The sequence below is a fragment of the Electrophorus electricus genome, chromosome 13, assembly GCF_041902795.1.
Source record: "Electrophorus electricus isolate QZ-2024a chromosome 13, ASM4190279v1, whole genome shotgun sequence".
Classification (NCBI taxonomy): domain Eukaryota; kingdom Metazoa; phylum Chordata; class Actinopteri; order Gymnotiformes; family Gymnotidae; genus Electrophorus; species Electrophorus electricus.
In genome coordinates this window covers 6666740-6694641 of record NC_137509.1, presented here as the reverse complement: position 1 = coordinate 6694641, position 27902 = coordinate 6666740, and the positions used below count along the sequence as shown (strand labels likewise).

General features: G+C 40.4%; 3 protein-coding genes and 1 long non-coding RNA gene across 7 annotated transcripts in view; 2 read left to right on the top strand and 2 right to left on the bottom strand.

Annotated features, from left to right (window-relative positions):
* Positions 1-717: 717 nt before the first annotated feature.
* On the bottom strand, positions 718-2821 carry LOC145643555 (uncharacterized). Its single transcript, XR_014115976.1, has 3 exons — positions 2715-2821; positions 2306-2368; positions 718-2135 (listed from the first exon to the last, which is right to left on the bottom strand). It is a non-coding gene; the product is annotated as an uncharacterized LOC145643555 (long non-coding RNA).
* A 3474-nt stretch (positions 2822-6295) lies between these two features.
* Positions 6296-10534, bottom strand: ptgr1.1 (prostaglandin reductase 1, tandem duplicate 1). Of its 2 annotated transcripts, none has more exons than XM_035536551.2 (9): positions 10335-10534; positions 9945-10066; positions 9806-9851; positions 9376-9435; positions 8112-8279; positions 7388-7661; positions 7092-7197; positions 6676-6794; positions 6296-6494 (listed from the first exon to the last, which is right to left on the bottom strand). In XM_035536551.2, the coding sequence occupies exons 2-9, from the start codon at positions 10048-10050 to the stop codon at positions 6384-6386; spliced, it is 990 nt and encodes a 329-aa protein (XP_035392444.1). In that variant the 5' UTR covers positions 10051-10066; positions 10335-10534; the 3' UTR covers positions 6296-6383. The 2 variants fall into 2 exon arrangements, with proteins under 2 accessions (XP_035392444.1, XP_081551002.1); XM_081694876.1 differs by having other exon boundaries at positions 9945-10054.
* Positions 10535-10661: 127 nt separating this feature from the next.
* On the top strand, positions 10662-15466 carry haus3 (HAUS augmin-like complex, subunit 3). Of its 3 annotated transcripts, XM_081694874.1 has the most exons (6): positions 10662-10886; positions 11569-11653; positions 11746-12762; positions 13029-13483; positions 13703-13988; positions 14940-15466. In XM_081694874.1, exons 3-6 carry the CDS (start codon positions 11785-11787, stop codon positions 15153-15155), a joined length of 1935 nt encoding a protein of 644 aa, XP_081551000.1. In that variant the 5' UTR covers positions 10662-10886; positions 11569-11653; positions 11746-11784; the 3' UTR covers positions 15156-15466. The 3 variants fall into 3 exon arrangements, with proteins under 3 accessions (XP_081551000.1, XP_035375931.2, XP_035375929.2); XM_035520038.2 differs by lacking the exon at positions 11569-11653 and having other exon boundaries at positions 10663-10886; XM_035520036.2 differs by having other exon boundaries at positions 10663-10886; positions 11569-12762.
* Positions 15216-27902, top strand: part of poln (polymerase (DNA directed) nu) — a 40868-nt gene continuing 28181 nt past the window's right edge. Inside the window, exons 1-15 of the mRNA XM_081695056.1 lie at positions 15216-15351; positions 15805-15963; positions 18607-18734; positions 20574-21170; positions 21508-21677; positions 21810-21922; positions 22457-22596; positions 23004-23072; positions 23178-23238; positions 23485-23549; positions 25069-25152; positions 25365-25457; positions 25739-25795; positions 26643-26696; positions 27324-27389. Coding sequence (XP_081551182.1) covers positions 15840-15963; positions 18607-18734; positions 20574-21170; positions 21508-21677; positions 21810-21922; positions 22457-22596; positions 23004-23072; positions 23178-23238; positions 23485-23549; positions 25069-25152; positions 25365-25457; positions 25739-25795; positions 26643-26696; positions 27324-27389 — 1821 coding nt within the window. The 5' untranslated portion in view covers positions 15216-15351; positions 15805-15839. The remainder of the gene's footprint in view (positions 15352-15804; positions 15964-18606; positions 18735-20573; positions 21171-21507; positions 21678-21809; positions 21923-22456; positions 22597-23003; positions 23073-23177; positions 23239-23484; positions 23550-25068; positions 25153-25364; positions 25458-25738; positions 25796-26642; positions 26697-27323; positions 27390-27902) is intronic.

Sequence of the window (27902 nt, the reverse complement as noted above, 5' to 3'; positions counted from 1 at the left end):
TTTAAATTGAGTAAGGCTTGAGTATTTTAAATTTGAGAATGAGAAAAACATTTCAAAGCAAGCCACCACTTGGCACAAGTAGGCAGGTGAGCAGCCTTTCCTGATAAGTGTTCTGCATATTAACCAAGTAATAGTGGTTGCTCTCATTCTGTATATGCATCTCCAAGCTCCCTGGACACTTTTTGCTTGTCTTGCTTGATTAGCTTGGTTTTGCTCTGTACTTGGATTCATGTCAGAACTTCGGTGTTACAGTTCACTACATAGGAAATGGCTAAAATAGCACTGGATGATTCTAAGATGCTGCATTGCTTTGTATATAGTGAGTCCTATGAACAAGAATTGGCATAGAAAAACAATCCAATTTATTATATTAAATCTAATATATAAAATATAGGATCTTCAACATTTCTTTGTTAAAAGCATAGCTTTCAAATCTACATTATCTGGAATGCTGTATACATTGGGTTTAACTATTCTGTAAAATGATAGTTCAGAATTTATGTATAGCAACTCACATTTTTAGTTATGGTTCCACAAAGTTCACACAAAACTCTTAACGCTGCCAACTAGTCGGTGCAACCTTGGCTCTCCCCAACAATGACATCACACACATACACACTGTTGCAGTCATAACACAGCCAGGTGTAGATGATTAGGTTAATTTAATCATGAAAAGATGGCAAAACCTGGTGGAAGGCATTTTGAGTTTATTATAACCTTGTCATTACAGCTTCCATAATATTAAATTAATCTAAAAAATACACAAGTTTACAAATGAATGATATTTCAAGTCTCTGATAACACTGATGAGGAAACAATGTTCAGCTGGTAAAGTGGGGCAATGGGTAGTGAGACACTTTAGCTTGATCCTCAGTTTCTTCATGTAGTTGTGATTTACTTTGGGATGCACATGGATAAATGTTTAGCTGTGTAGACATGAAGCATGATCCAGCCCACTTCAAAAGTTAGGAGCCCAATGAAACCATGCAATGACAACACTCCAACGTGAATACTGTTAAGGGTATAAAAATAGAAGCTTAATTTTATTTCTCTTGTAAATTGTTAAAGGATAGATTTGCTCTGTCCCACTTTACCAGCATCATATTTACATTCACAGCATTTAGCAGATGCGCTTATCCAGAGCAGCTTACAGAAGTGCTTTGTCATTTCCTCATGGAATATATCCTAGCCACTACAGTAGGTTAGAGTCCAATATACCAATAATCTAGAATACTATAGCAATACATGGATCACTGCTGATGCCTAGAAGCACAATACATAAGGTATCTTAATGATATTGTTTGTTACACTTGTGTAAGAGTTTGACATCAGTGTAATAAACACCAGTTTAGTCAGTCAGTGAATATAGGAGCAGGGTCAGTTGTCATTTAAATATTCCATGAATAGATGGGGCTTCAGTCTGTTAAAAGACTACAAGGGATTTCTGTGTGGACAGGAAGTGGAAGTTCATTTCATCTGGGAGCCAGGACAGAAAATGGTCTCCATGAGACTTGAAACATAGTATTTCAAGCCACACCCTACTTGAGGTTCAAAGTACGGATCAGGCTTTGACGAATGACCTCATGTATGAAGGGGCTGGTCCATTTTTGGCTTTGTAGGCAAGCATCAAGGTTTTAAATCTGATGCATGCAGCTACTGGAAGCCAATGGAGAGCACAGCAGTGAAGTAATGCGTGAATTTTGGAAGAATGCAGTAGCAGCAGCACAATGTCACACTTCTGAAAGAGTTGTAGAGGTTTGATGCCTCTTGGAGAAAGACCAGCAAGTGGTGAGTTGCAGTAATTTAGCTTTAATAATCACAAGAGACTGCACAAACACTTGGGTATCTTCCTGCAAGAGAAAGGGACAAATCCTTTGTATGTTACAAAGGAGAAATCTGCAAGACCAGGTCAGATTAGAAACATGAGTTAAGAATGACAGCTGGTTGTCCAAAGTTATGCCCAGGCTACAGGCAGCTTTAGATGGTGAAACCAGGGAGTTCTTGCAGGAAACTGGTCATGGTAAGGCTTGGGAATACCTGGGATGTACAGAATCTGTTTTACTGGGGTTCGAGTTTCAACTGGTAGGTGGTCATGATGCAGGGTCATGGAAGCATGCTGAGCTGCATCTGGATACCTGCATGTTGGAGTGTGGAAAAGTAGTAATTGAGTGTCAGCATGGCAGAGGTAGGAGAAACCATGAGAAGATTACAATCACCAAGGGAACGAGTATACAAAGAGGGCCCAGTACTGAGCCTTGTGGAACACCGGTCTACATGGTTTGGATGTGGATCATTTTCATGTCACCTGAGGACTGTCCCTCCAGATGGGACTGAAACCAATTTCCATGCAGAACCAGTCACACCAAGCCTGGAGAGAACAGAGAGGAGAATGATTTACTGCATCTCAAGCAGTTGAAAGGTCTAAAAGAATCAAAACAGATGATGGTTTGGCAGCATGAAGTTTCTGTCACTGCTATAAGGGCCGTTTCTGTAGAATGTGCTGTTTGTAGCCAGACTGATGGGATCATGCAGCTGGTTCTGGGTGAGGAAGAGAACTGTAAACTGCTCTTCAAGGGCTTTTGAGGGGAAAGTAGTGATACTGGTCTGTAGTTGGTAGCATTGTAGCCATCAAGTGTGGATGTCTTGGGGAGTGGTACCATCCTGGTGGTTTTGAATGCAGTTTGCACAAATCCAGAAGATAAGGAGTTGATTACCAATGAAAGGAAGCAGATCTCTTGTGATTGTCTGGAACAGAGTGGAAGGAATTGGATCCAGCGGACATGTAGTCTGATTGCTGGAAGTCAGGAGTTGAATTTCATCTGTGGAGAGAGGAGGAAAAAGTCAGAGCTGGATGTTGGGAAATGCACACTGGTTGGAACAGTGGGAACAGAAGAAAAGGACTGGCAGTTCACTGCAGCCTTCTCCTCAAAAGGTGATGAAATCCTCAGGAGTAAGATGAAGGGGGAGGATTAAGGAGAGAAGAAAAAGTAGTGAAGAGCTTGCTCAGGGGCCCCAACAGTAGAAAGGCTCGAACCAGCAACCTCCCAACCACAAGCCAAGCCCTAACCACTGAGCCACCGCTGACCTAGTCACACCCACAGCCAAGGCAAAACTACACCTGCAGTGAGTATTGATGGCTAACAAACTACCAACAACTAGGTTTAATTTAACAGTGTCTAAGGCAGAAGTAAGTAAACTTAGAGCCTACCTTAACCAACCAGAGGATAATCCCAGAGAAAACACAAAGCACACTCCTCCCCTCTTTTTATATATATAAAGTGGGTTAACAATGCAAGGATATTGTGTTAGAGGAACAAGCTCAGGAGTCAGGGAGCATTTATGAAAGCAAAAGTAAGCAGTTTTTTAGTAAAGCAAAGGTACTCTCCCAGGTAGAGAAGACAACCATTAAGCATTAGTCTTACCCTTGTGGTACTATAGGGGAAGGTGAAATGGTCTACAGGTGAGTGCATTGATTAGTAAGTGGACAATTGGGACCAAACTTGTGAATGGAGGTGAAGTGTGTGTGTGTGTGTGTGTGTGTGTGTTTGATTTATTGATTGGGTGCTGACTGGTACTCCTTCCAATACCTGATTTTAATTTGTCCAAATATTGTGTAAAAAAAGTAATTAGAGTAATTTAGATTCTCTATATGCTGGCATAATAATTTCATTCAAGAATGAAACTACAGACCTGAGAATTAGTCGAAGAGAATAGCTGGTCCCATTTTTTTACTGTAGGTCAACATTAACAAGCATTATTTAGGCATCCTCTGGATAATGTGACAATCACACAAAGAACCCAAATGTTTATACAGTTTTCAGGAGTGATTATGTAATTGCTCCAACTTCTTTCACATACTAGTGTTTGAAATCTCCACCATTATACCCAAACCATACAAAACTAATGACATGATTTTTGTAGAGAATAGTTCAGAGTGATCTGCGCTTGACTTGCATGGAGGTCTTGAAACCACCTGCATCAAAAAGCCTCTGCTCTGCACCTAGACACCCACAAGGACCTCTATTCCAATTCCTAGGCTTTACCATAGGTTTTGTAATGGGACATTTATAGTTAATCAACCTCTTGACCAGTTTGTGCAGTAAGTTAAGATGTTACAAGCACTTCCTCTTGTCTCTCTGACCCTGACCTTGCCCACTATCTGACCCACCCAGGTTCTTGATGTTGGTGCTGGGAAGATAGGGGCAGCAGGACAAAACAACTCCTAGTAGGGAGTTGTTGCTTTTTCTCACTGCTTTGGATGAACAGTATAAAGGTGGGCTGAGAAAGGGGGGAAGTCGCCCTCTCCCTTACAGACACTTGTATGTGTAACTGAGAGGTCCTCAGGCTCAGTCTTTGAATAAACTATTTTTCTTTTTTACTCTTGCCGCCGAGTCATTTCGTAGCACAGCAATTAATCATTATATTGTTTCTCTAACCTGTCCAGGAAGATTTCCACCACAGTTTCTTATTCAATGCCCGGACATACAAAATGCTTTTTATTACCTCACTGGCTAAAAAACCCCCTTAACTTTGTAGCTTTTGATGTTTTTGAACCTTGGACATGGTCATCCCTAACCTAACTAATCACTCGATTGGGAAGCATATCTGATACCATCCTCACCATGTTCTATAGAGGGACAATAGAAAACATCCTGAGAATCTACATCACTGCCTGGTCTGGGAATTGCTCCATCTCAGACCACAAGACCCTGCAGAGAATAGTGAGGACCACTGACCATCATGGTTTTTCTCCCCTCCATTATATTTACAACACCCAGATCTTTTGAATGATTCTGCAAACTCCTCACACAAACTCTTCTCTCCCCTGCAATCTGGGAGAATCCAAAGCCTTTGGGCCCTTATAGGCAGACTGTGAAACAGTTTCTTCCTGCATGCTCTCAGACTTTTCAACTCCGAGAGACAAAAACAAAAGATATTTCACAAAAATGGCCCTGTATTTTAAAATTTATGTTCTTCTGTGTTGGTCCTGCATTTCATATTTATTTTATACACTTATGTTCTTTTGTTGCACCATGGTCCTGGAGGAACATTCTCTTTCTACTGTATACAGCTCAAATGACAATGAAGCCTCTTAATTCTCAGGAAGCTCTGTAACTGTTTTATCAGTTTGAGAGACATGTTTTTTAACTTATGTGCATTGGTTAAAGACATGACATTTTTATGAGATGATATTTCAAGTTTGCTTTTTAAAATGATTTTTATTATACAAGTATAATGCTTTAAGTGTATTGTGAGGGTGGTGGCAAGGACAGCACAAGAGGTGAGCGACAGTCAAGAGAATCTTTATTCTCGATAACACTAGACTCAAGCAAACTCAAAAAGAAAGACATTGCAGCAGCTATTGCTCCACGCATAAGTTAACGCACAAACAGAAGTCACTTGAGAACAGGTACAGTACAACTGGCAATGCACAGCACAGATGGGAGCTAGCTGTAGACTTGGATAGAAAGTTCAAATAAGGACCAGTGATCAATAAGTGAGTGATTGGGAGTGTGGCAGGTGTAGGGTGTGTGTGAGCAGGTATGTCCCTCCTTTGCAGTGCCTGTGACATCTATAAATCTAGATGTTTAAGTCTATTGGCAAATTAGTAAATTTGGGTTAAACACCTGTTCTGAGAGAGCAAACTTTAATTTTATTCATTCTTGTTAATGAGGTTACTGTATGTTACAGTATGGATCAACATTTAAATCTATAATAAGTCAATTATATGAATTTCAGCCCCTGCACCCATCGAGTTTTGGTAGTATGTTTGCCTCTCAGTGCAAGGGGCTTTGGGTTTGAGTCCCTATCTGGGTGGAGTTTCCATGTTCTCCCTGTGTAGGTTTCTGGTTTCCTCCCACAGTCAAAAAAAAGAAGGAGGTCAAGTTGATATGCTAAATTGTCCTGTACGAATGTGTGCTTGTATGTCCAGTGACAGTTGGTGCCCTGGGGTTTGGTCAGTCTGGTCACTGAAGCTACTATCTAAGCAGCAAACTGTGAATAAACGTTTCAGTTGCCAGGATTCTAGCTTACATTAGACTGCCTCAGAAAATCCATTGCTTAAAAATAAATACAGTGTTATAGAATAAGGAACCAAAGAACTCAGTAGGGTGTTTACTGGATACACTCAGCACACTGCTTTGATGTGTCTACAGGTACAAAAAAGGCTCTATACAAAGTAGGAATATTAATAATAGCAAGATCCATCACTTGTTTAAACTTCTGTTCAAAATGCAATCCTAGGAATGGCAGAAACATCATGCTTTCTACGAGAGAGAGAGACCACACAACCCTGTGCAAAAATCAAATCCGATTTTATTCTATATTTAAAGAGTGCAGTTCTATAATGCTCATTTTTAAATGCAAGATGTAAAGCACAGACTTTAGACTTTAATTATGGCCTTTCCCATGTTCTCACCATGAAGCAGCCCCATAAAGGCTGTAGGCATGTTATCAAAGCCAGTGGTGACATGCTCTGTACACTTCAGTTTTCCCTGTGTGAAATGAAGACAGCATCCAGGGAGATTACACTTTAAAACGCATGAAAATATTGCTTTTAAATTAACAAGATCTCCATGACTGAACTACTCAAACTGAAGGACAGTCCCAGATACTGTCCAAGAGGCTTTACATTCACCAATCAAGAAAAAGATTCTAGGACAAGGAAACACTTGCCTCCTGCAGCCAGGTGAGCATCCTCTTCAGAGACTCCTGATTCTTATGCTCCCATCTCCCCACCAGGAAGCCCTCCATGTGCAACTGTTTCATGATCATAGTGAGCTGTGGATAAGGACCTGTGGCACACCACAAACATTTCATTTTCATTACCATAACTGCAGTAAAATGTCATTGTATGATTAACAACTGCATATTTCGGATTGTTGCGTAAACTGCTCGGTACAGAGAGCCTCTTTCCAAGAAATCATAAAATGTTTTCACACCTTATAGACCCAAATATAACAAGGCTATAGGGACAAGAGTGAGGATTAGTCAGGCATCTTACCATCGTGCATATTGTTGGACGCTCCAGTACATAACCAACATCTGACGCAATACTGCACAAAAAGTTATGATATTTAATATAGGCAGACCTGTTTGAGGTTCTTTGTTGTTGTATGTGGAAATTCCTCCGCATACTGCAATCCTCCCAAAACATTTCATCTGTGGAAGGGCAACACTGGAGAAGTGTCCACCAACCTGTGAAAATGAACAGATATAGTCCTTTAGGGAATCATGAAAACAGACACAGAACTCAGTAATTCTATACCTTTATGTACAACAGATTCATTTAAAAGCTGTGTTAAGAGTTTCAATCCCTCTCTTTTTACACGTCTTTAAAAACACACGGGTGACTTCCAGGTAAACCAAAAGGTATCCATCTACTTACATTATCAAAGTAACAGTCATAGCCCTCAGGGGAGGCCTGCTTCAGAGCTTCCTCTAGAGATTGCACGGTCTTGTAGTTAAACACATGGTCAAAGCCCAGCTCTTTCAGGTAGGCCACCTTGGCGTCGCTCCCAGCTGACCCCACCACCTTACATCCTTTCAGTTTGGCGAGCTGACCCACTACACTCCCTACAGCACCAGCTGCTGCATTCACCAGAAGAGTTTCCCCTGGTTTGATGGCCAACACCTCTTCTAAACCATACAGAGCTGTCAAACTATGAAGGAAAGTAAAAATAAGGATCCATACAAATATATACATTTAAACTACACACAAAACGGTGAACAGGTTGAAAGAAGCCAAAAATCAACCAGTTGCTCAGCTTGACTTTCACCACACAAGTTGGAAATTGAGCCCTCTGCTGGCATCAAACGGGTGCAAAAGAAGAGGGTTTTACATTTAAATGCAACTCCTTCCATGAATAAAATCTCACACACAGAACCTTTCTGCAGTTAGTAGATGATGACTGTCCATTTAGAGCAATTTTCAAATTATAGACAAAACTGCAGGTGCTATAAATACTTCTTATATCAAAGTGCTATAATCCTTAATACTTTTCATTCTTCTTCATATTTAAACAATTTCATTTTGGTACTTCACAATTGTTTTGTTTATATTAATTTTTTTTTTTTTTTAAGTTTTGTAAAGACAATTAAGAGGTTTGTACCCTGGCATTCCAATGGCTCCAAGAGCATGAGAGAAAGAAACATTTAGAGGCCAGTCATTCAGGAGGCGTATGAGACTAGTCCCATCTGATACTGTGTGTGTCCTCCAGCCACACTGGCCAACCACATGACTTCCCACAGGAAATTCTGGATTTTTACTCTGAATCACTCTGGAAAGAAACAACAACAACAACAACAACAAAAAAAAAAAAAAAAAAAAAAAAAAAAAACTTAATCCCACTCTACATGCATGGGTTACTTTACATTACAGTATGGTGATGTTACTTCAGTGTTTGTGTTTTTTTGTTTTTTTTTTTGGGGGGGGGGGGGGGGGGGGGGCTTGCTTTACACCCCTGATGTAAAAGTCAGGTCATGGATGGTCAGAGTCCAGCAAAAGTTGTGACTGCCAGGTTTAGTAGTTGTGTCTGAGCAGATGCAATCAGCTGAGTTAAATCAGGTGTTTAAAAGCAGGTCAATCAAACCACACTGGTCTCTGGCCCTCCCATAGCAGGGTTAGACATCACATTGCTACATTAAACTAATAGATAACATCTGATTCAACACAATAAATCGCCAGGTTTAGTAGCTGTATAAGAGCAGAGCAATTGCAAAACTTTGCTGGACTCCAGCAGCAAATTTTGACACCCACTTTACATAAATGTTGTAAAGTTGAAAAAGAAGTCTTACATATTTTTCAAAAAGTAAAGTGTGCCAAGGAAAGCCAAAATGCACTATAAAATGGTGAGAAATAATTCAGTAGATGCCCTAGGACTTAATTTACCTAGAGAGCACAGCAATGATACATGCAACTTAGTAGTGCACAGCTGCTACCGTTAAAACCCTCTGCTGCCTCAAACACAAACAAACCTGCTTACATAAATTATAAATTAGTATTAACCAACTTTCCCCTTTAAAATAAGTTTTAAAAAAATTAATAAAAAGGTTTGCATGATTTGTTTCCAAATGGTATTTTAAAGGTGGTTGTCCCTTGCCAAAATCCAATCCAATTTTACAGCTCACTCTGAAAAAAATGGATCATAGTTACTTAAACATTAAGCCAACCATTGCTTCTTTTCATAAAGATTAACTGTAGGTGATCACCAGCCACTGCACAGTTTTGTTTCTCACTCTTAGTGGACCTGTTGCACATCATAATTATAAAAGAGATCTTCATAAGCCAAGTCAGGCATGCAACACTTGGGAACTTCCAAAATGGAGGCGAATGGACACAGTAACCTGTAGTGAAGTAGAGTTTGTCTCTCTTACTTGGCCACCTGAGTTCCAATCATCACATCCCCTGGTTGCATTCGAAAACGACTAAAAGGCCTGTGAAAAGTGAGAAACACTTGAAGGAACCCCTACAAAGAAGAGCACTATTAATATATCTACAACACATTTTGTCTGCAGTGTTGTCTAGTCATGTGCAATTAGGAACAAACTGTTTAGTTACAAAGTCTTGTTATGAAACCACTGATATTTAATTTAAAAATATTGCAATTTAGAAATGACAATTCAGACTTGAATACAATGTAGACAAAAGTATGAAATATCCACTTTTCACTGCTTTGCATTAATTATATACATATTTACTTGATACTTATAATTTAAAAGATTTAGTTTTAAGCAACTGCCCTCAATCTAACGTTAGATCACTCCTCAGAACCCAAAGAACTTAACACAACACTGACATACTCACCACATGTAGGGGTCCACGCTTAGGAACATTGCCTCCACAAGCACCTCTGAAACAGTTATCCATGATGATCAAGAATAGCAAACACAATGCGTGCCATATAAAAGGGGAAAAAAAAAAAAAGCCCATTTCCAGTCCCTACCTCCATCACTGAGTTCGGGGAGCTGCTCGTGCTTCAGCTCAAAGTCGCTGTATTTAGGGAAACCCTCAAAGTGTTGCTTCAGGACCCAGGCCTTGGCTTGGACCATCGTTCTGTTTCGGGAACTTTAGTTTATCCATGAATATAAATTCACAGGGACTTATCTAAGTTATTGAAATTTTTTTTAAAGTCAAACATTTCCAAATTTTATGTCCGGAACACAGATTTAAGGGCAAAATCATTAGCATTCATCACTGTGAACCTTTTAGTACAAGAACCAATGAGCCAACGTTTCCTCGTAACATTTAACTGGCTTAGCTGGCGGTTAACGTTTTCCACACACGAAAATGAAGGTACTACACAACCCCTTACATAAAATTAAAACTTGTTTACCTGATCTAACGCCGCTTGAAAATATATACTTGTTTAAGAGTTTGCTTTTTTAAATCTATTCCTTATATGGCTCTACATAGAATTTATTGTCAGTGAAACTGGAGTGAAGCATAAACTGTACGAAGTAGGTTAAAGCCAGCACTAACTACAACGATGCTGCTAGCCTAGCTTACCTAACCGTGCTGATACAATTCGCCTTCCATTGGGTATATATACTGATTCGTTAACCAAATACGTCAGCACGTTTGCTTTTTTTTTTGGAAACATAAAATCAATGTTCCGAGAAAATATGGAGTAAACTGTAATACGAGTTTATTTTAGGTGTTGTTATGTATGGAGTGCATATGCCATTTAAAATAACCAAAAATTAATTGTAATTTTATAGCGAATGAAGTGACGTAGACGCGCGCCCTTTTTGTACCGTTGAATAAGGTTCACGAGACAGTAGAGTCGGTTATAAACCAAAAGACCGTTGATCTATCTAACCTATCTGTCTAGGTCGTCCGCAGAAAGTACATCGGCATAGCTATTTAGCTAGTGTTTTATTAAGAGGTAAGCATTTGTTCACGTTTGAAAATACCGCTTTATTTTTGGTTTATTCAAATTGTTTCGCTAGATATACTCGCTAGCCCTTTTAAAATCGTCACACTGATGTTTCCTGTGTAGCCAGCTAACCTATGTTAGCTAGTCATGATATCTAAAGTTAACGCTAATGCTAGCTAACTATTGTTACCTTCTGGCAATTATGTAGTGAGCTAAATACCTAGCTAACTAGTTACGGTTATCTAGATAGCTGGCGTTAGGTTAATATAACTATTTATGTAACGTTAGTTAAGTTACGGTTATCTATCTAGTTTAATGACTAGCTTGGCTAATGCTAGCTAACTAACTAGCTAGTTCACTTTACCTCATCTAAACTATGGTCACCTACGGTTAGATAAACGCCAGGATAACTATGTTAACTTCTTATGTTGAAATAACTAGCTAGCGTTAGCTACTTGGCTACTAAAATGTTATCATATCTAGCGATAATTAATGCACAGTGGAGAAGTTGAAAGCATTTAATAACCGTTATAGCCAGATATAACACAAAAGTGTCGCGTCTCTTATTTTAACCTGTCTTTAATTTGCGATATCTGGAAATAGCAGTTTCAAGCGTACAATTGTGGATTAATCTTGTCTAGTCTAGTGACTGCCAGTGAAATTCACACGTTTTCATTATTCCCTTTAAAAGGTGATATGATGTGCCAGTCATGGATTACGTAATTGAAAATGCCTGCGTGTGAATATGTACTAAAGACGCTAACTGGATACTAAAGGTTTTGCGTAGCTCTTATTTACTCAGTATCTTTAATCCTCAATTGGTTAGCGTTAAATAAACTGGACTGTGCTGTCTCGCAATTTACTACAGGGGAAGGCATAAACGTGTTTGAGGGATCTACTTTCAAACATGCTAAATGGGGAGAGGTTCGTTGAGGCGCTTGGGCGATTGGGTTATCCAGGAGCACCGTCGCTTAGAGGTTCAGAATTCGATTGGTTGTTCGATGCTGCGCCAGACAATTTGCATCTTTTCCGCGTCTTCTGTCACCGCTTGAGCCGCAACAATGTCCTCACACCGGAGGAAGTGCAGGCATTTCGAGTGCTACGTGAGTCTGGGAAACCCATCTTGGATGAGACTTCGTTGGGGGAATTACTGAAGACATGTGGGCACAGCAGCAGTGCAGTGGGTGTACATGGGTCACTGTCTTCGCTGTGTGAGGAGGGAGATGTTTCTGTGGAAGACCTGGAGGCTGAACTGCAAGCCCTGCGAAAAGAAAAGCAGCTAAAACTGTGCAGGCTGAAAAAGCTCCAGATGCTGGCCTCCAGTCGGGGAGCTGATGCATCTGCGGCTCTTGTGCTGTGCCAGGGTGCGTGCAGTGCCACAAATGATGCCAACTCTGGTCTCGCTGTCGAAAATGCCACCACCAATGCTGCCTTAGAAGACCTTGTGGAAGAGGCCACAAAGCTGGCTGGCTTCCTCCATGCTGCGCTCCCATCCATGGAGAAGAAAGATGGAAACCCCTTACCTCCAGCCCCTCAGTCAGGACCACCAGTCCTGCTGTCCCAGCTTTCCCTGGAGCCTTACCTCCGGCAGGAGGAGCAAAACACTAGGGCTCTGGCCACCTATACCCAGCGACAGTTCTTCCAAAGCATCTCTGACATGGTGGAGACCTCCACCTCCAAGTGCTTCCAGGTGAAGGACCTGAGCTGCTGCAGCGAGAATGAAGAAGAGGATGAAAAGGTGGTGGAGAGCAGGAGGAAGGAGATGGCCCAGCTGCAGTGGGCGCACATTGTGGCGCAGCACCAGCTTTTGAAGGCACAGGCAGAGGAGCAGGGAGATCGAGCACTGAAGGACTGGCTTATGGAGCAGCTCAATACCCCAAAAGAGGTACAGCACACATTGAAGGGGCCTTTAGACTTGAAACAAGTCAGGAATTAATGAATTACATTTTTATGCTATAAACAATTTTCTTTACTTGAAAGCTGGCAAATGTATGAGGGGGGGGAATTGACCTAGCTGATAATAAATTATTGTGGCTTTGTGTGCAGTAGATTTGCAGTTTTGTTTATTGTAAATATTGGCATAATTGACAGCATTTTCACATTTTTTGGTATTCTCTTTCACTTCTCTGCTCCTTTCCTGTTCCGCTCTAGCCCTTGGGGTCCCTGCAGGCCTCCTGGCGAGAGCCTGCATTGCGCTCTGAGCTTCTCTCTGTCCAGTCCGACCTTGACGCTCTGATGCGTGAGCCTGTCCGCTCAGCTCTCAGGGATAATGCTCGCCTGCTTAATGTGCCCGTAGTGCACGGTGATCTGGCACTCCAGATTGCCCGACGGAACTACTACACTTCCCGGCAGGCTGAGGTCAGGGACCAGCTCCTCCGCCAGAAAGCCTCTTTTGAGCTGCTGCGGCTGGCCCAGGAAGCTGAGCTTCGTAGGGGGAGGAGGACCATGACTCAACTGGAGGAGGTGGCCCAGAGGCTAGAGGGGGCAGCTGAGATGGCAGCTCAGAGAGGGAGCACTCTGAGCAAGCCTGAACTGACCCAAACACCTTGCTTGGGATTTAACACGAAGCTACAGGTCATCAGCTCCAAGGATGCACCCTTTAGCAGGTGGGAAATTAATGAAGATAGTGTACATTTCTTGTAGTCTCACATTAAAATGTAAGTATCCACTTTGAAGGCTGCCTGTATTCTCACATTACTTTTTTTTGGTTGTTGTTGTTATTATTGTTGTTCAACTTTTTTGTATAATTTCCATAATTCATTTGTTGACCTGTTCAAATAAGTTTTTTGGGTGTGTGTGTGTGTGTGTGTGTGTGTGTGTGTCAGACTACTGCATATGTTGGAAGTGGGTAAGGACCCTGGTGAGTGTAAGGATCCCCTCAAGACATACGGCAAGCTGGAAGTGGAAGCCTCTTGCCTGCACGGAGAACTTATGTCTGTTCGTGAGGCTTTGAACGGGGCCACTCGTGAACAGAGCTACACTGGTGCACGTTTAGAGCGGGACCGTGATGCTCTGGAGCGTGCAGCCTATTCCCACATCATGCAGCCTCTCCTGAGGCCGCAGGTACGTGCTACAGCCACACCTGCTCAGGAGCTCTGCCCCAACGTACAGGTATGTCTTTCTTGCACCTTTATTTTCCTTGTCCTCATCCTCACCACCGTCCCCCATTTTGAGATCCCCTATAGGCAAAGTGAGTTGTTCTTGATTGACAACTTTATTTTATTTTTTTTGTGTGTGTGTGTGCGCGCGCGCGCATTTTGGGTTAAGGTGGCACAGTTGGTTGGATTGGACTGTTTCTGTTGCATGCTGGGTTGATAGTTTTGCTATTTCTGATTTTTATTTTCAAAATGTCACATCTTGCTTAAAGCATCCTCTTATTGGATGATTTCTTAATGTGTTCATGTCTTTCAGCCATTTCCTTTTCACTTTCTTTTTGTGTTACTGGTTACAGTTTTGTTCTCTGGGCATTTTTATAGATGCTTTTACCAGCTATGGCATTACATTTGTGTATAGCGTGGTTGTTTACTTTGAATATTTGTTTAATTTAAATTATGCAGATTTTTCCAGGTCAGTACAGTTTAAGTTTACTTGCTCTCTATTATTATAATGAATTAATAGTAATAAATCACTGCAAAGCAGTGTGGTGTTGTGGTGTTTGTATGAGCTAGACTACTATCATACTAGACAATAATAAGCAGGTCATGATTATTAATATTGATTTTTAACCCCTTTTTCAAACCCTGTTTTTGGGGGAGAAGACCTTTTTTTAATAACAAATATATAAAGAATATTTATAGAGAGATTTTTCTTGACCAATTATTATAACACATTGAGGTAAAGGTAGGATATAACAGTTTGTCTAAAATATCACACTATTGAATACACTATTTATGTAAAATAAAAAATGAATATATTACATTTAGATGTCTTGGAATGGACAACTTGATTTCATGTAATTTCCAAGAAAAATGTTTTTTTGTCCAGTACAGTTGTACAGATGGTGATTGTGCAAATTGTTTATTAAAGATCTGTAAAGCCTCGATGCCTTCTGTTCCTTTGCAGGCGTTATCTATGGTTCTGGGGGAGCTGGAAGAGAAGCAGAAGAATCTATATAAGCTGTTGCAGGACATTGTGGGAGACCTGAGAACCAAAAGAGCTCAGCTGGAGAAAAGTGCCGTCCTCAGGCGAGAAAGAGAACTATATGTCTACTTCCACCTGGATCCTGCCCTGCTCAGCAAGGCAGTGAGGGAGATGGAAACCAAGACTGGTGTTAAATAGTTCAGGGGGCAGATGGCACTACTGATCCTGTATAGGTGAAGGTCCCTGGTCACAGGGATTCATCATTCAGAGGAATATTGCCTTGAAGCCTGTGCTGCTCCCAATTTTTGCTCAAGGAGAACATTTATGTCCTGGTGTTTGCAAACACATCCATCTTCTGATGTCTCTTCTGCACTGTGACTAAACTGCACAAAAAGTTGGTAACATTAGACAACATACAGAAAATACAATTTGTGTTTTTCTTTGTACAACTATTTGAATTTGACAATTTAATAAGATATTTTATAAATAAACTACCATCTGTCCTTGTCTGCTTCATGTTTTGTCATTATGTGAGACTGATGTAATGGCCTAGATTCCTCATCATTACTTACGTCCAGTGTTTTATGAGAAATGCGTTGAGGCTGTGAGTCTATGACGTTGATATTCAAAGCTACGAAACAGTTTTTAAGCTTAATTGCAAGCAGTATATTTGCAATACATAAACTGATTATAAGCACTATGAGAAAACAAAATGAACTCAAGTTCATTCAAAAATTGACATTGATATGTCTTGTGTAACCCAATCAGTCCAAAATGTCAAATCATCTTAAAGCAATTGTAGCCTAGACTAATTATTCAGTGTGGTACTGTCTCTTTGTGTTTGTAGGACAGACACTGAGGGAGGAGAGAGGAGCAGATGAGATGGAGAGTTATTCTAGCAGCACACTGACCACTCACCCTCTATCTGCAGATGCACAGGCCATCATGGCTGCACTGAGGGCCCAGTATGCAGGCAGAGTAGAAAAGATCCAGTGCAGTGAGTCATGACCAGCAGCAGAAACCTGCTTTCATAAGGGCTGAAAGAATCACTACATAGTGAACATGACTTAAAGTGGGAGTGTATGCTAAGGCTATTTTGACAGCTATATTATGGTGAGGTGCCTAAGTCCCCAAAAAGTCAAGACTGGCCAATAAGAAATTAGGAAAGGATGTTCATGCTGGGCATCTTGCATAAAATGTTAACTAACTATACCTTCTGCCTAATGGACCAGTTTGTGAATGATCCCCATAACTAGAGCATTGTCAGGATTGCCTCTTTGTCTCTAAAATAGTGGACTCATTCAACGGCAGACCCATGCAGCCTCAAAGCAAGTACTACAAAACTGCAGAGCTACCCCCACAGACCAATATGTGAGCATAGTTACATGTGATATGCGGTAGTGAAGAATGCCATTGCTCTGTTGATTGTGTATTACACCTGTGCTGTGTGTTGGCTCTGGGCTCAGGCATTATCTGGGCTCTCGTTCTCAGAGGGAGAGAGCAGTAAGATCTGCCCAGTCTACCCTTATAGAGAATCCCAGCTCATACCCTAAGCCACAGTGGACAATGTGAGTTTGGATGACCAGTTACTTTTGTTGGGGTTATTTTGGGGGAAGGTGGGCATATCCTATCTTTCCTTTGCATTTGTTTTTAGATGCATCTATGGAAATGTTCAGCTAATTAGCCTCCAAATGCAAATTTATGAGTAATCTTTCTCCCTGCAGACTTCACAAAGAGAAAGAGAGAGGATTTTTCTCTCACTCACCTAAAACAGAGCACCACGGTCAGTTTGGCATTCAACTATTCCAGTCTGGGGATAACACGTTTAGTCAGTGGGGAGAAGATGAAGCAAGCGATTGGAGACTGATAGACCATGGGGATGATGACAGTTTGTTAGCATTAAATGCTGGCAATGTCACAGTACCAGGGAGCCCGGAGCCTTGCTCCAGGAAAGGCTGCACTAGCTGGGGAAATCAAAATGCCGGACCAGATGTAGCATTTCCCCAGACACTGAGTGAGATCTCCGGTAGGAAGGGAAAGGTTCAACAGCTGTGCCCTAGTGAAGGTACAGCCAGTGCAGATAGAATTCCCACTGTCATGCAATGGAGCATTGGTCATCTGCAAACACCCACACTAACCTGTTCCAAGCAGTTTGAAGAAGACGACCATGGGCAGGGGAGTGAAATTGAGAAGGGAAACAGAGGAGGGTCTGAAGCAATGGACTTTTTTGAGGAAAGACTAGCAGAAGTTGAAGGGGTGATTGCTATGTTGGCGCAAGAGGAGAATAATCAGCAGGGTTTAGCAAAGGTTCAGTTTAATGGATTTTTGTCTGAGGGCCTAGATAAAGGCGGTAGTGACAAGGTACTAGTGTGTGGAATTGGACAGAAAGAACATTTACAAAAACCACATCTCAGCCATCTGAAAGAGTTCACGGAAAAGTCATTAACCGATCAGAAATTTCTGAATATTTCCATCTTGCCTGATCCCAGTAGCCCTGATCAGACTGTAAATGGAAAACCGTGTTTTTCAAGTAGGAAACATTTGCAAATGCCAGTCAGTGGAATGCTAGATGTTGCTACTGTGCCTTCTGCTTCAATTAAAGTGTGTGATTTTGACCAACACACAGTAGTCAGGAACAATGGCTCAGTGGACAGAAAGAGAGAGACAAGACTAGGGAAAAGGGGAAGATCCCGTTACTTAACTGGTAAGTGAAATGCTTAAAGTGTCCAGTAGGGGGTGCGCAAACACTTCCTGTCTACAGTGCATCTTTGTTCTCAGTGATTACTTCTTAACACTCAGCAACATGTACTCCCGAATAGCTCTTCAGATCAGCTGAGAGGGATCGGTACATTGCAGAGTTAGTGTTTTCCATTCCCGATTTAATTAATCAGCTCATTTTCAAATCTTTCACCTTAAATTAGATGTACTAGAGCAGAGGAAAAACAAAACGATGCAGTAAAACCTATTGTGATGGAGTTGAGAACTACAACCCAGGCCTGTCTAAGTGGCTAATACCTTAACTTTATTTTTCATTGGTATTTGTTTCTCTCTCTCTCTCTCTCTCTCTCTCTCTCTCTCTCAGAAGTGCTGATGTATGTCATCAATTACAAAAAAAACAGACTGGACTAATATTCACTGTGCATGCTAAATATCCATTGAAAATGCTTTTTAGCCATGGGGTTATCTGCAAGTATAATACTCTCCATAAATACATGCTATGGTCACATACCAAGTTCTTAGTGTTTAATGCATGTGATTTCCTTTAAAGAGCTGACTTCTATAAACCTTGATCTGTCTTACCTGTAATCTGTTTTGATCATTGTGCTGTCAGTGTTCAGCAGTATGCGCTGAAATAATGATGATTAAAGGGAGCTGTTAATTCACAAAGAACAGTTATTCTACTCTCTGCTGTAGCAAAATCTTTCTTTTTCTTCTTTTTTTAACTATGGCCACACACTGACCCAGAGTGTATATATCCAGAGTGTATACATGATATATTAAGTTGATTTAACTGGTAAAACAACATAACTGATTATGTGATGCTACAATCAGTTATGCTGAAATTAACCAAAAAATGTTTGGTATCAACCCAAACATGTTATGTATGCTTGTGTATGTGCCCATGTAGTCTCTTGTATTCTTCATATAGACTTTTCTATGCCTTACACAAATTGGAGAAATATTCAGAAGGCATCCAATGACGGTAGCACAGAGAAAGAGCACAGGGTGCCGCCTGTTGTGACAGGAGTGCATCACAACCACCAGGTCCTCTCACAGGTAAGGAGACTGTTGGAAGGTGCTCATGTACTATGATTTTAGATCAGGACTTCCAAAAGAAAATACCACTGATGCCTGATTAGTGAAAACTAAGTAGAGGAGCCCAACAACAGAGTGAAATGTAATTATGCATGGCTTTCTTATTAGGTGAGCCAGTTGACTCTAAATGTTTGGTTATTTCATTGTTTCATATGCTTTTTGTCAATCAATGCTGTTATAATAGGAGCTTACTTAATGTGTCCCTTTGATTTTCCAAAGGTCAACTGTGACTTGTATCTCAGCAAACGTCAAAGGGCATGCTAAGATATATATTGAATCTAATTGGTCTGAATTCTCCAGGTTCCAGGGTTCACCTTGAATTTTATTTATATGGCTTTTACCTCTATTTGAACAGAAGCAGCTGAATCATTTGATCTTCCTGACCTCTCTAAATAGATCCGGAATAGTATGCTAGAATTTGTTGACAACATTAGTTTGACTTGTATTATGTGCAATGGTGGTGTCAGTGTGTAAGTGTGTGCATGCACATTTCTGTCACACAGTGAAGAGCTTTAAGGTTGTTCAGAAATGCTGCTTGGGTAGAAGTAGTGCATTTTTGGAGCAGTTAAAGTTACTGTTGACCTCTGCATTAATCATGTGGAGAACAGACCATACTGCAGCCATCAGCACTACTGCAGTGCATTATGGGGTTGTTCATTCTGAATTGATGAATGTATAATCATAGTCAAGTTTATTCTGTGTATCAAAGAAAAATAGAAAGACTCCCCTGGGTACTGAAACATAGAATTTGTTCATATAAGGGAGAAGTCCTGAACTTTTTCTTTTTCTTAGAACAAAATATAAATACAAAATATCTTACACAAATTGATAAGCATTAGTTCATTCAGACCCACACCTGCAGATAAATTAATTCAAATCAGTGCACATGTGAATAAGTCAATATATAGTACATGCTATTCAACATATCTATATATGTACAGACTCATGTAATATTATTCATTACTTGGGATTACTGCTAAATAAAAGGGTTGATCAGTGTGATTTTATCAGTTTTTCTAATATACATTTATGTGAAATCAGCTCAAGGTGAGATAACATAATGAATAATGGAAACATGCAAATGTCTATGCAGGTAATGTGAAGAAACAAAATTTCTTCAGGAGACTAAAGTTGTAAGTATTGGTCTGTTTAGACAGAATGCAGTAATGATCAAATTGGCTTTTCCATTTTACTGATATATGAATATTTGCTGAAAATAGCTGGTTGAGAATTGGCTCAAATCTGTCTTAAAATAATACTGATTGTATTTGTTTTCACAAAATAAATAACCCACAGTTCTTAATTGCTCAATAAAAACAACAATATACTTTGGATGCACATATCACCGTGTAAAGTTCTAGTGTGATATGGATGAGGTTTTGCTGTTTAGGAATCTTGAACTAAGTGGTTGTGCAGTTAACTATGAAGACTGGGTTTTTCCCATTAATCTCTTGGAGGCAGGAGATATCTTTTGAGGTGGTACTCTTTAAATGATTATAGATTATAGAGTCATCTAATTTATACTTTTTACAAAACACTAATCGGATGGCCATGCAGAAGAGCAGGGAAATGCTTAAGAATGAAGTTAATGATAATTTCAAAGGTGTTGTATGACTGTATAATGACTCATAATTGCTTGTAATGAATGAACAGAATTAATGATCTGGCGTCATTGCCCTACTTTTACTGTTTAGAATGAGATATTTTATGTTACTCTCTTTTCTGTCTCTCCAATCAGACTTATTTAAATATCTAAATCTCATTCATTCACTGACTCACTCCATACCAATCATTTTACAGGTGACTACAGGGAGTTATAATACAGAGAGTCTGACCAAAATTGTCTTTCCACACAAGCGACCAGGAAAATGGGAGCCTCCACGACCAGCACAGGGACACTCCAGAGTTACTCTGTCCCAGGAGCTATGTCCTAAACAGATAACCAGCATTCCAAAACTCTCAAGCTCCTCTTCATCTTCTGAAGTGCAAGTTTGTCACCAGACAGAGCAAAGTGAGAGTACAAGACAGCCTATAAACTCAGCGAATTATGCTCAGTCTAGGGAAAAGAGGCCAGTGGAGAGTGCAGCCCCTCAGAGAGAATGGAAGAAACAAGAACACAGCACAAAGATTCACTCCAACATCCCTAAGCCTTCCAAACAGAGGTGCTTTGCCTCAGAACTGAAAGACCAGTTAAACCTGGATAGAAACACGGAAGTGGATGTGACCTCAACTTCATCCAAAGTTACCCTAGCCTTGACCTCTGACCCTCGAATATGTGATGCCAGCCATCTCTCACAAGAAGTGAGGATGTGTGTATTGGAGGAGGCCAGGAGAGCAAGGGCACTAGTAGCTACGATGGTATATCTGGACGGAACAACACAGTTGGACCCTGAGCAGGTAGGCTGTGAATCAGGCTTACAGAAGTGTAATGGTGGTGAATTCCAGAGCAGTGTTCCTTACTGTAGACCATAATATTCAGGATATTCTTTTGTGTTTTGCATTTTGTTTCTATTTTTATCATTGCTTTCCCAAAGTCTTTAGTCCTGCTTATGTTATGTTATTTTATAATGTGTCTGTAATGTATCTACATTAGGTTATTGCCCTATATTCCATAAGAATAATTTTATTGGTTTTCCTTGCAAAGACTTGAAGGTTCCAATTGTGTTGGGCCCTGAAAAAGAGAGAGAGAGAGAGAGAGAGAGAGATGACCTGTTTTCTTTGTCCTTGTCTGCAGAAGTCTACCCCTGCTGTGTGTGGGTTTCTGGTTCTCCTCAAGAAGAGTCTGGACTCAGAGAACCTGGAGGAGAGTGGAACTGCTGAGGAGAAACTCCTGTTTCTGAGACTGGAGCATCGGCCTGTATGGGCCCAACAAGACCAACAACACAACCAGGATCTGTTCACCAAGTATGTTTGTGTGTGAGAAGAAGAGAAAATTGCCTGTGCCAAGGTCCATAAATATCCCAGCAGTACCTCAGCGGAGACGGTGGAACTTGTTATTGCTTTTAGAGCTCTTGTTAAACACTGTGTGTGTTATAGAGAGATGCTTCTGCAGATGGTGTGTGGAGCTCAGAGTTTAGTGTGTTACAAAGCCAAAGACCTGCTTCGGATGGCACTCACACACTTCAGCGGGAATCTGAGCTGGAAGCAAGGCAAGATGATGTCACCATTCATTATACATACCAGCTGTATATCCTTTATAGTAGTTACTGTGGACCATGGATGGAACACAATAGTGCAGAATATTATTTTTTACATTGGTGACTATATCGTCTGTGTCAGTGTGTTGCTTTGTCATTCAGAAACAACAGCTATTTCATTTTAAGAATCTACACATTAAACACATGTTGTAATATCTAGGAACTTGGTGTAGAATTGTTAGAAATGTGCATAATTTGAATGTGTCTTAAGTTGCTTGATGGTGGCTGCAGAATAGAGCACACTAAAACAAGCTGCATATCTGTTATATCTTTGGATTGCTGATATTTGTTGTAGGTAGTATGTTATTAATGCTGTAATATACAATATGTACATTCTGAAGGGTCATTACAGTATGATTGTCACAATTACGGTGCTCCCAAGCCACTTTAGCCTTTATGTTCTTACTGTTATTAAATATGATGTGATCTGTTGTTAAAGGCAGTTATTGTGAACTGGGGATGGTGTATATATGCTCTTCTGTGCAGTGAGCAGTTGCCAGGTGTTGGATCCTCAGACAGCTGCCTGGTTACTGGATCCTGCTGATTCTGCCTCTTGCTTCCAGGACCTTCTCAACAAACACTGCTCACACCCGGCCACATACACTCCACAACCTGCATTCAAAAAGGTTGCACACACACAGAAACCTATGTCTGCATGCTATCACAATCTGTACTCAGACCCTAGAACATTACAATAACTGAGACTTGTACACATGCATCCATCCACAAAGGCTAACACATGCACATACTAACCTTCCCTTCCCTTGGACACAGAAAAGTCAGAACCGGCACAGGAATACACATATTCACAAGGCACATAGGGAGCCAGGAAACTAAGAAAACATGGTCACATATATACTAACACACATGTGCACAAGTCTTTTTTAAAAGTTTCTTCCTTTCCACTGAATTCATTTTTTATAAAGGAAGACGATTCCTGGTGAGTAAGAAACCTCTGAAATGTTCTGTTTCACCACAATTTTTAATCTCTTTTTCTCTCTCTCGCTCTCTTTTTTATTCTTTTTTTTTTAAGGTAACCCATATTATCTCCAGTCTGTCTCATCTACACATGTTAATGGTAGAGCTTCAAAACAAATTGCAGGTACATTACATTTACTAGAAAAAAAAAAACTTTATACAAGAACAATTTTTGTCTTAAACACACATACATACACAATTTCACATGCACAGTTTGCTCCCTCCATAGATGCAAGGCCTGTGGCAGCTGTACTTCTGCATGGAAATGAAGATGATTCCATTGTTATCAGGTACTCTGTTAATAGGACTTAATTTATTACATCTATTACATATTTGAGATCTAAAAGTATAACTGAAGTAAGGGCCAGTCTAATAAGGGAACATGCATTTCAGTAGTCATGCTTACTATATTGTCCATTCATCTTCATTACCAGAATGTCTTGTAAGAAAGCAATTAATAGTCATATATCTACATATTCAATTACTCTGAGTACTCATAAGTGCTCTCCCTTGCTCTCTCTCTTCTTTTTTATTAGCTATGGAGAGCCACAAGATCTATGTGGATAAAAAGGCCTTAAAGAAGACTTCAGAGATACTGGGGGTAATGGAGACAGAGAGCGAGAGACAGACTCTGCGTGTGTGCGTGTGCGTGCGTACGTGCGTGTGGGAGAGAATGGAAGAGGACGGAATCTGTCAGAATATTTCTTTGCAATGATGAAAACAATTAGATTGGAAACTTAATGTTTTTTGTAAATACATACAGTCTGTTTCAAAATTAATGGAATGGCAAGGCCAATTTTATTTTTGCTATACACTGAGATCAAAAGATGAATTTGACATGATCAGATCAGAATTACACCTTTGACTACCTGATATTTATATCTAAATGTGTTAAACAACTTAAGTAGCAGACCACCCAATTTTTAGGTGAGCAAAATGATTAGAATAGGTAGTCTTTAAAGTAAATTAAAGGAAATAACACTGTATCCAGCTAGCAACCCACAGATATCACCAAACCTTTGCATGCTTCTTTGTGATGCATTTACGACAGCTTGACCAATCACATATTCTAAAACCCTCCATTTTTCCCACCTGAATTAAGTATTTTGTTGTGTTGGCAGTATGTTTTGGGTCATTTGGATCATTGCCCAATTAGTTTGGATGCATTTTTCTGTAAACTGACAGGCAGAATGTTTCTACAGTCTATAGGCTGCTACCATCATGAGTTATATCATCAGTATACAGTACATTAGTGAGCCCACTCAGTAAGCAGCCAGTCGAGCCTTTGCCATGACACTACTTCCACTATGCCTAACACATGAGCTTATGTGTAGTATCATGGACAGGTCCTTTCCTTTTCCACACTAGAGATTCATCTGGGTCTCATCAATCCATTAAACACGCCAGAACGTTTGTTGCTCCTCGTTATATTTCCTTGCAAATTCCAATATGGCCATCCAATTCTAACTGCTGGATGACTGGTTTGCATCCTGTGGTATGGCCTCTGTATTTCTGCTGTCAAACTCTTCTCTGAATCGTGGAAAGTGATACCTTCACCTCTGTCATATGGAAGTTGTTGGTGATTTTACTGACTGCTGTTTCAGGGGTTTTCTTCACAGCTTTCACAGTGTTTTTGTCTTCAACTGCTATTGTCCTTGGCTGACTTGTACAGTGACTGATTGGTTTCTTTCTTTTACCAGACATTCCAAATTGTTCATATCTTGTTCTTCTTTTGATTTCAAACTCAAATGTCTTCATTGCCTTGCCATTCCAGAACTTTGGAGAAGACTGCATACACACAGCAGGATATAAATAGAAAGAAGTGTTTGACTTCTGTAGCAGGGATCATTACTGCAGCAAATGCTCTCACACACACATAGTCACTCATGCATCTGTGTGTGTGTGTGTGTGTGTGTGTGTGTGTGTGTGTGTGTGTGTGTGTGTGTGTGTGAAAGGAAAAAAAAAGGAAAAAAGTGTTCTCACAGGTACTTTGTCCTCTATTAGTTCTTTAGTTTTAGTATTGATGAATCAGTCAGGTACTTTCTGTTCTTTTTCTAAACATGTGATAACTGATTCTCAGCCTCTCTTTGCTCCTACCACCCCCTGTCTTTCTCGCCCAGACTAAGATGAAAGAATTGGAGCAGGAGGCTCATCAGGCTGCAGGTCAGCAGTTCCGGGTGTCCAGCAGTGCTCAACTTCGACAGGTGTGTTTGTGTTTGTGTTTGTGTCTGTGTGTTTGTGTGTGTGTATGAGGTATAGACAGACACACAAAGAGAGAACCATGTGGTCTAGCAGTGACAATCCGTGGTCAGTTGTGCTTATGTACATGCTACATTTTACCTGTAGAGAATGATATGCTGCTTGAAGGTTTGTATTTTCATCTCTGCATTCACACAGAAACTTTCTGCTATGTCAGGTGCTGTTTGAGAAGTTGCATCTGCATGAGCGCTGTGAGAATAAAAACCTGCCCAAAACTGTGCTCAAGCAGCAGTCCACTTCAGAAGCTGTGGTATGTTTGTTTTGTTGTCATTTATTTTTTTATAACATTGTTTTGACTTCTGTACTCTAGCATGCTAATTTTTAAAGAGAATCAGATTTTTTACATATATCAGATGCGTTCCAAACCACCATGACAAAAAGTGCTACAGCGATAAGTGTTAATAGTGGAAGCATATTCATTTAGCTAACTTTTTACTGGCATAAGGGTTTATGACTAAGATTGTCAAAACAATAAGCTGATGACAGAATTAACCCTCCCCCCCTTCTCTTATGATTTCTCTTCTCGTACAGCTTTTACAGCTCCAGGGTCTGCACCCCTTGCCCAAAATCATTCTGGAATACAGACAGGTGTGTGTGTGTGTGTGTGTGTGTGTGTGTGTGTGTGTGTGTGTGTGTGTGTGTGTGTGTGTGTGTGTGTGTGTGTGTGTGTGTGTGTGTGTGTGTGTGTGTGTGTGTGTGTGTGTGTAAAACCCATTTTATACCAGACATGGTAACTGTACCACAGAATGTTGCGAGCAGTACACTGCTGTCTTAATCAGTATGATCTTTTACACTGTCCACATTTCGTACTCGGCACCACAGTGCTAATGTATGCAGATAGCAGAAAAATATGCTTTTGGTATATTTTTATTGCATACCACGCAAATGAGCAGTTTCTATCTACAGTAGAAATAGTGCAAAAATTGTTGTTCTTGCTTAGATCATGCAATCTAGGCCCATAATCAAAACAGAAAATAGCTCGCCCAGGTAATATTCTTTCAGTAGCATTAGCTACTGAAACATTGAGACAGGTCTAGACTAGAGTTTCTTCCTTTGTATTATTCATAGGTATTTGAACTTTTTGAAGGAAAAGTATGAGAAAACTCATCAGAAGGGAAACAGTTTTAGATTAAACGATGCATCAGAAACACAATCACCGTTGCCGAATTTTTAAGAGATATTATTTTTCCCACGGGAGTAGGCTACCGTACAGCTTAACCCCATTCCCATTGTCACTGCGCCCCTGTGCACACAGACTACTACAGTGAGTCATGTCTGGTGTGGAATTGCAAGCATTGCAGAGAAGCTGTGTCTTGTTGCACTCATTGCACAAGTTGTAAAGTGGTGGAGCTCCACCATCTCCATTGTAGTCTTTTTCTTTCACTCTTCAATAGATGTACAAGATCAAGACTACTTTTCTATCTCTCCTCAATAGGTGCACAAGATCAAGTCTACTTTTGTAGATGGGATTCTGTCTTGTATGACTAAGGTGGGTTAATTGAAGAGATCCATCATCCAGGTAGAATTTTGACTTTACTGGACAAATATCTCTGAGGGTTGGGCATTGAGATTTTACTGACTTTTACCATCAACATAATATCACAAATACCCCTATTTCAGAATCATCAGATCAGTATTATTAATATTATGTATAATATTAGTTTTAATGACCTAATTGGTATAGACATCTTATTTAATCAGAATTCAGTACTGAAAAAGATGGTGGAGTATAGCTGCATTTAATAGGCTGTTGTATAGAAGTACACCTAGGTACTTGTAGGTGACCATTGGTTATTGTGTGACTCAAGTTTGCTTCTGTTCTTTGTCAAACACATTAAGAGAAATGTCAAAAACCATGCTGTAAACCTATTGAGTGTGAACCTACTTTAACCACTGACACATATAAAGGATCTCCTGTGTTCCTGTAGCTCATTTGCTATAACGCAAGTAGACCAAGATGCTAGTCATACCATGTTCTTGGGTTTGATTCCCTGGAGTACATGTACAGACATACTGATAAATATGTAAGTTCTCATTTGTAAGCTCTGAATAAGACTGCCAAGTGCCATAAATGTAAATCTCTGTCTCCCTCTCTGACCCTCCCTGTTTCTCTCAGGCATTCATATCTTCCACATGGAATCAGACGAGTGCAGTAACTGGCAGACTGTCTGCCAAACATCCAGTGAGTGCACTTGCATGCCTTGCTCATTATATCCTTTTCTCCTTCCTCTAAAGTTTTTCTTCCTCTCACTCTTTTTTTCTCACAGTCATATGTCCTTTCTTTCCTTACCAAGCATTCATCATATCATCCTTCCTCTCATTCATATTTTCACATTTCTGTCTCCTCCTGTCTTCCTCTCCTCACTCTCACTCATTTGCTTAGAATCTGTTTCAGGCTGTCTCCTCCTCTTTCACGCCCTACTGTATTTTGGCATATCATCGCGTGCACACACACACACACACACACACACACACACACACACACACACACACACACACACACACACACACACACACACACACACACACACACACACACACACACACACACACACACACATATGCCCAGACTAAGCTGTATGCTGCAGTGTAGCCGCTAAAACCCTGGTGTGGTCCTGTGCTTATAGACACTTCTCTCTTTTTCACCCTTTCACACATTCATAACACACTTTCATACATCCTTTCAAAACACAAA